This window comes from Aegilops tauschii, chromosome 1 (genome assembly GCF_002575655.3).
Source record: "Aegilops tauschii subsp. strangulata cultivar AL8/78 chromosome 1, Aet v6.0, whole genome shotgun sequence".
In the NCBI taxonomy this organism is placed as follows: Eukaryota; Viridiplantae; Streptophyta; class Magnoliopsida; order Poales; family Poaceae; genus Aegilops; species Aegilops tauschii.
The window spans coordinates 108,257,231-108,264,351 of NC_053035.3; the positions used below are offsets into that span (position 1 = coordinate 108,257,231).

General features: G+C 45.3%; 2 protein-coding genes across 2 annotated transcripts; both read right to left on the reverse strand.

Moving 5' to 3' along the window:
- Positions 1-2,110: 2,110 nt before the first annotated feature.
- On the reverse strand, positions 2,111-2,701 carry LOC120970325 (uncharacterized). The gene has a single exon (XM_040397530.1). It carries the CDS (start codon positions 2,699-2,701, stop codon positions 2,111-2,113), a length of 591 nt encoding a protein of 196 aa, XP_040253464.1.
- A 1,077-nt stretch (positions 2,702-3,778) lies between these two features.
- On the reverse strand, positions 3,779-6,874 carry LOC141027756 (uncharacterized). Its single transcript, XM_073505117.1, has one exon. The coding sequence runs from the start codon at positions 6,872-6,874 to the stop codon at positions 3,779-3,781; it is 3,096 nt and encodes a 1,031-aa protein (XP_073361218.1).
- Positions 6,875-7,121: the final 247 nt, after the last annotated feature.

A 7,121-nucleotide genomic window follows, 5' to 3' on the forward strand; every position in this document is an offset into this window, starting at 1 on the left:
TCGTGAAGTCATTTGCATGCTTGCCTGATCTGTTTGACTTCACTGTGTGACGACTATTGTTGTTTGGCTTCATACTATCTTCCATCCTGATCTATACTACCTAGCTGCTAATAGTCTTCGTGCTTTCACTTCATTACTTACTTGACTATGGCTTGTCTAGTGTAGTCTACCTTCCGCTGCATGTCAATAGGTTCATTTCTATCATTTGTCTTCAAAGCCCCTGTGTTTTGAAGACTTTCATAAAAATCGCCTATTCACCCCCCTCTAGTCGATAACTAGCACTTTCAATGCGATTCTGGTCGGAGACCCTATCATTATCGATCAACAGACTGTCAATTAAGCAGCGACGATGTCTACCATTAGCAATAGCAAAAAAAATAGGCCGTGGGAGAGTCGCCTTTCAAGGTCCAATTAATGGTACCCCTCTGTTTCCAATACACCTCAGCCTGACGATACAACTACATCAAGGCCTCTTCAAGGGAGTACGGCAGCTACCATTCCTGGTCAGAAAGCGCAGGACCATCAGCCCGAGTATCGAGAGAGTTAATTTGACTCGTCAGGCGCTCCTTATCTCTATGAATGTCCGCAGCCCGGTTGCGGGCCCAGCCACGCAAAAATCTACGAAGGAAATAAGAGCATTGGTGCTAGTCATCCATTGGCCCAAAGGAACGTCTATCAGCAGCAAGGAAGGAAGTGATTTTGGCCGAGATCAAGTTGCCGAAGCCATCAACCAGAAGCCAAGAAGCGTCGAACTGGAAACGAGGGGGAGCAGATAATGAATGGAGCCCGACGTCCAGGATAAAGGGGCGTGGTCTGAACCAACAATGGACAAGTCTCTCAGCGAAGCGCGAGGGAACATATTGTCCCATCTAGGGCAAATAAGAACACGGTCCAGAACAGAGCGAATGACAGAGGCCTGATGGTTAGTCTAAGTAAAGAGAGCTCCCACCCTAGGGATCTCGCGGAGAGCACAATTGCGAATGAAACCATTGAAAGCATCAGCTAGTGACCAAGAAAAGTTGGAAGTATTCTTATCCGAAGGCGAGCGTAAGAGGTTGAAATCACCACCGATCAACAATGGAATGTTACAAGAATCAATTTTGGTCGCAATTTCTGAGCAGCCACCTCTTTAGCCTTAGCAATGGCTGCCTGGGAGGCTTCATTAGCCTGCACAATAGCCAGAATAGCGGATGGGGATCCGAAGCTAGAATCGAAAGTAATGCCCACGTTCGAGAGCACATGCAACAGATGTTCGAATGCGAAGGTAAAACCAACCGAACAGGGAACACTATGGCGAGGGGAAGACAACGAACATTAGCTGGTGCAACATATCTAGAACATGTATTAGCGTTTCCTGATCGGGGTCAAATATGCAACACTTGTCATCAACAACACATCAAACAAAGTTAAAAAACACACGTCAAACAGAGGAAATCCGACGACATATTCATACGAGAAAAACCGTTTCATACTATAACAATAGAGCATTGGGCTTTAAGCACGTTTTCGGCATCAGACAGAGGTGAAGGCGAAACGCGCAGCCGCCGACACGGTGCACAGTAAAAGGTCTCCGCCTTTTCGCAGATCCCGACAATCCTTCCTCCTCCCTGTCAGACCTAGATGGTCTGACGGACTAAAATTCAGAAATACACTCAAAATTCAGAGAACTAGCACCTTCAGGGCTGAATTTCAGAGGAAAGTTAACTAAGGTTTTGGTACAAGCGAGACCAACCGGGAACACCTGCGGCTAGGGTTTACCCCAAGAAGATAAGCATGAGCATGCAGGCTCTCAAAACCTGGCTATATAGCCTTACAAGACTCTAGAAGGTGCGAGAAGCGCACATGGAGGAGAGGGGAGTGGTTGAGCTTTCTAGAGAGATCAACAGCGACGCCTTGACCACCCAGAGCCGTCTGATGGAAGATCAACGCACCACGTCTTCTGTAGCTTGCCGAAGCGGTATGAAGCCACCAGGAGCATTGGATGGAAGATGGACGGTTCCCACAGCTTCATGCCCATGGTTAGAAGTCTGAATTCAACTGAATCACGAAAACAGAGAGAACACTGCAACTGGGTCCTGACAATTCCTCCCGTGCGAGACCAGACCTGTCCTCAGGGCTGAAAGGAAGGAAACACCTTTTGAATGAACTGAGCATCCTCCCAGGTGGCGTCCTGCAATGGCAAGTTGACCCACATGATCTTCCAGCATACTACTGGTATGTCGATGTCCCCCTGGGTTCGAGGAACCAATTTCCTTTCCAGAAGCATTTCTGGTTCCAGTAGGATTGTGCCATCTGGGTTGATCAATGGAAGTTTGGGATTGGGCACAACAGTAGGGCTGATGTGTTTCTTTAACTGGCTGATGTGGAATGTGTGGTGAAGCTTGCAATCCTCTGGTAACAGCAGCTTGTAAGCGACCTTGCCTATTTTTTGTAGGACTTTGAAGGGGCCATAGAATTTTGAATGAAGCTTCAGGCACCAGTGAATGCTTAGTCTGGTATGTCTATACGGTTGCAATTTTAAGTAGACCATGTATCCCACTTCCAAAGACCTTTCACTTCTCTTTTTGTCTGCATAATGTTTCATTCTTTCGTGTGCTCTGAGTAGGTTGCCCTTGATCTGATTGGCCGTCTGTTCAGCAGTGAGCACAGACGGTAATGTGTCAGTGCTGTCCTCAGGATATAAAGCAGCTTCAGCTAGCATTTGAGGTTTCCTGTTGTACAAGGCCTGAAATGGTGTGATTTGGAGAGCTGTGTGAAAGCTTGTATTGTACCACCACTCAGCCAGGGAAAGCCACTAGTGCCACTTAGTTGGTTTGAGGAAAGCCATGCATCTTAAATAATTATCCATGCACTGATTAACCCTCTCGGTTTGACCGTCGGATTGGGGGTGATAGGAGGTACTAAGGTGGAGTTTAATGCCCAGCTTCTTGAAAAGTTCCTGCCACAAGTTGCTAGTGAAGATCTTGTCCCTGTCAGTTACTATCACGGATGGAAGACCATGGAGCTTAAAAATATTATCCACAAAAGCCCGTGCTATAGAGCTGACAGTGATTGGGTGTTTCATAGCAATAAAATGGCTGTACTTGGTGAACCTGTCCACAACCACTAGGATTAAATCCTTGTTGTTGGATGTAGGCAGCCCCTCCACGAAATCCATGCTAATATGGCACCAAGCAAAGTCAGGGACCGGCAGTGGCTGTAACAGGCCAGGATATCTGCAATGCTCTGCTTTGTTGATTTGGCAAACAGGACACTGTTTGATATAGTCTACTATTGCTTGTTTCATGCCAGGCCAATGGAATAGTAGCTTGATTCTCTGATAAGAAGCTCTATGACCTGAGTGACCCCCCAATTCAGAGCTGTGTAAAGCAGCAATTAATTTGTTTTGAAGGGGTTTGCTGTTTCCAATCACTACTCTGTCTTTGTATCTGAGAATACCATTCTGGAAAGTGTAGTTGGGCAAGCCTGCAGGATTAATGGATAATTGGGTGATGAAGTCCTTGCACTTGCCGTCAGATTTGTAAGTATCAGTAACCTCTCCTATCCAAGCAGGTTTGGCTGTACTAACAAACAAACTATGGAGTTTGTGTTGCACTCTTGAAAGTGCATCAGCAACTCTGTTGGTATTTCCCTTCTTGTACTCAATTGTGTAGTTGTATCCCAACAGTTTAACCAAGAGTTTATGCTGAATGCCTTCAGTAAGTTTCTGGTCTTGAATGTACCTTAGACTTTGTTGGTCAGTTCTTATTATCAGAGAAGAAGCTGAAAAGTAATGTTTCTAGTGTTTGAGTGCTTCTATAATGGCCAAAGCTTCCTTGTCATAAGTGGACCAAGCAGTAGCTCTAGGTCCAATTGCTTTGCTGAAGTAAGCAATGGGCCTTCCACCCTGCATGAGAACAGCACCAATTCCATAAGCACAAGCATCAGCTTCTAGCACAAATGGTTTTGTGAAGTCAGGTAGAGCAAGGACAGGAGCTTGGGTCATCTTATGTTTTAGGGTGTTGAATGCCTCTTGCTGCTCATTTGACCACTGGAAATTGTCCTTCTTAAGGGCATTGAAAAGGGGTTTGCAGATATATCCATAACTTTGCACAAATCTTCTGTAATACCCTGTGAGGCCCAAGAAACTTCTCAATTGTGAAACATTTTCAGGGGCATGCCATTGGGTAATTGCTTCAATCTTCACAGGGTCTGTGGCAACCCCATCTCCCCTAATAATGTGGCCCAGGTACTCCACCTGAGGTTGAGCAAAAATACATTTGCTTAAGTTGACCACCAGTTGATTTTCCTGTAGGGTTTTAAAAACCTCCTCCAAGTGTGCCAAATGGTCCTCCAATGTTTCACTGAATATCAGTATGTCGTCAAAGAAAACCAAAACAAATTTTCTGAGATATTTCTTGAGGATTTTGTTCATTAGCATTTGAAAAGTGGCAGGAGCATTGGTTAGGCCGAAAGGCATGACCAAATATTCATAATGTCCACAATGAGTAGTGAAAGTAGTCTTTTCAATGTCTTCCTCCTTCATTCTTATTTGGTGATAACCACTCTTCAAATCCAATTTGGTAAACACAGTAGCCCCATGAAGCTCATCCAGCAAATCCTCAATAACTGGAATAGGGTATTTGTTCTTGATAGTTTGGGAATTTACTTTTCTGAAATCATTGCACAGCCTCCAAGACAGATCCTTCTTTCTAATCAGAATAGCTGGAGAAGAATAAGGGCTAGAGCTGTCCCTAATTATTTGCTTATTGACCATGTCCTGCATGATTGTCTCCATAGCATTCTTCTGATGATGTGGCAGTCGATAAGGTCTTTGATTGACTACTTTGGCCCCGGGCATAAAAGGAATTGCATGGTCACAAGCCCTAGCAGGGGGCAGCATAGTAGGACTAGAGAAGACCTTTTTGTATTTTCCCATCATGGCCTTAATTTGAGGATGCACAGGGGCCTTTGGTGTAGCTTCAGGCTGTAGCTTGTTTACAGCAATGACTGCCCCACAAACTGATTGCTCCAATATATGCTTATCCATGCTAGATTCAGTGACAGGACCAGATGGCAAGCTCTCATCCGAGAAAGTGACCAACTTTTGTTTGTCCTTTGTAATCTGAAATTCCATAAGGTCAAAATCTAACTTCACAGGGTTGTGGGTGGACATCCAATCAGCTCCCAAGATAATGTCATAGCCCTGAAGTTTTAGAATTCTAAAATCTGAAACAAATTCCTCTCCCTGAATGATATATGGACAGTTTGGGGCCATGAATTCAGTCCATAAAGTGCCTCCATTGGCCACCAACACCTTTGTTTTCTTAGTGGGTGTAAGATGGCACTTGCTCAAAGTAGCAAAAGCAGGGGACATGAAGGTTGCAGAACTACCACTATCAATTAGGGCAGTAGCAGGGAGTTTTCCCACCATTACTGTGACAGTAAAACTGAATTTGGAATTGCTGATTCCCATTAAGGCATGCATGGAAATTTGTAACTGCTGTTGATCAGGTGGTTCAGCAATGTCTTGTTCCATTTCTTCAGACATTTTAGTGACATAGACCAAATCAGTATCATCAGGGTTCTGTTCTTGCAAGGCCTGAATTTGAGCTAGGTTGCTCATTTTACACACCTTTTTGTGCCTAGGAAACCAAGTCTCCTTGCATTTATAGCAGATACCCTTGAGTCTTGCTTGTTGAATAATAGCCGGAGTGTTATTAATGTTAGTTCTGGGTTGTTCCAGCACCAATGATTTCCTGGCAGCTGTGGGAGGGAACTGAGCAAAATTCCTTCTTGGGGGTTGGGCTTGCTCCATTCTTCTAGCTAGCCAGATTGCTCTTTGTAAATCAGCAGGTTCATGACACTGTACATAGTGTTGTATGCTGTCATGCAAGCCAGCTATGAAACAGTTTTTGAAATAGTCATTCGGGAGGGCAGGATTGTCCCTCCTCATGAGATTCATATGCTGTTCAAATTTGAGGATGTAATCATTGAGGCTGCCTGACTGATTGAGGGCATGGAATGCTCTGACATTATCACAAACAGAATTTTCGGTAAATCTATCTCCCACATGTCTGCAAAATCTATACCAGGGCAGAGTGTTAGCTTGAAATCCCGTGCCTCTCCACCATTCCATTGCAGGACCAGTGAGGTATGTGACTGCAATTTCTGTTTTACTTTCCGTAGGAGTTCTAGCAGCATCAAAATACATTTCAATGGTTTGTATCCACGAGTCTGTGCCACTTCCATCAAATTCAGGAATGTTCATCTTGGCAGGTTTAACCAGCACTAGAGGTCTTCGGATATCATTCTGTACTTCTCTGTTGGCCTGAGCATTTCTCCTTAGCAGCTCTAATTGAGCCTCTGCTTCAGCTTGAGCATTAGGAGGGAGAGGAGGCAGGGTAACGGGTGGCTGCACTGGTTGTGGAGCTTGCAAAGCCAATCTATTTTCCAACACAGTTTGGACTGGCCTGTTTTGAGCGAAATGTGGGTGTCTGTAGGGGGGCTTGTTACTTCCATCCAGCTGCAGTTCCTTACCAGTGTTGACATCCACTAGAACCGCAGATCCTGCTGTCTCAGGAGTGTGCAAGCCCTCTCCAGGTTTTTTAGCAGGGCCCTGTGGGGTCGCATTGATGCTTGTTTCCGGAGCCTCCTGAAGAACTGGGGGTGGGACATCTCTGGTTTGGGGAAATGAAGTAATGAACTTGTTCAAGCAAGATTGCAGCTCACCCAAGGTCTTTTGCACTGACTGAAAATTGTTTGATACATGTTCTCTAAAATCCAGGAAATCCTTTCTGTCCAGCTCTCTGTTCTGCTGTAAGGTTTTAACATCAAGTTGCAGAGATTGGAACTCCAGAGATTGAGTGCTCGATGAATCACCTTCTCCCCCCATACTGTGAACTAGGACTAGTAGGAAGGAATTAAGTTGGCAGGGAGCCAAACGACCTTACTACCGACGATCCAGCAAGAGAAAGGAGGGAATTTTACCACAGCACAAGGCTGCAACCTGACCTTACTCTTGAAGATCCTACCGCCGCCACGCCGCCGCCGTTGCCGCGCCGCCAAGAAGTACTCCGGATCCGGGAGGGTGGTGGGATTTTACTACCAAAGCAAGGGGCTTCAGTAACCACTAACCTGAC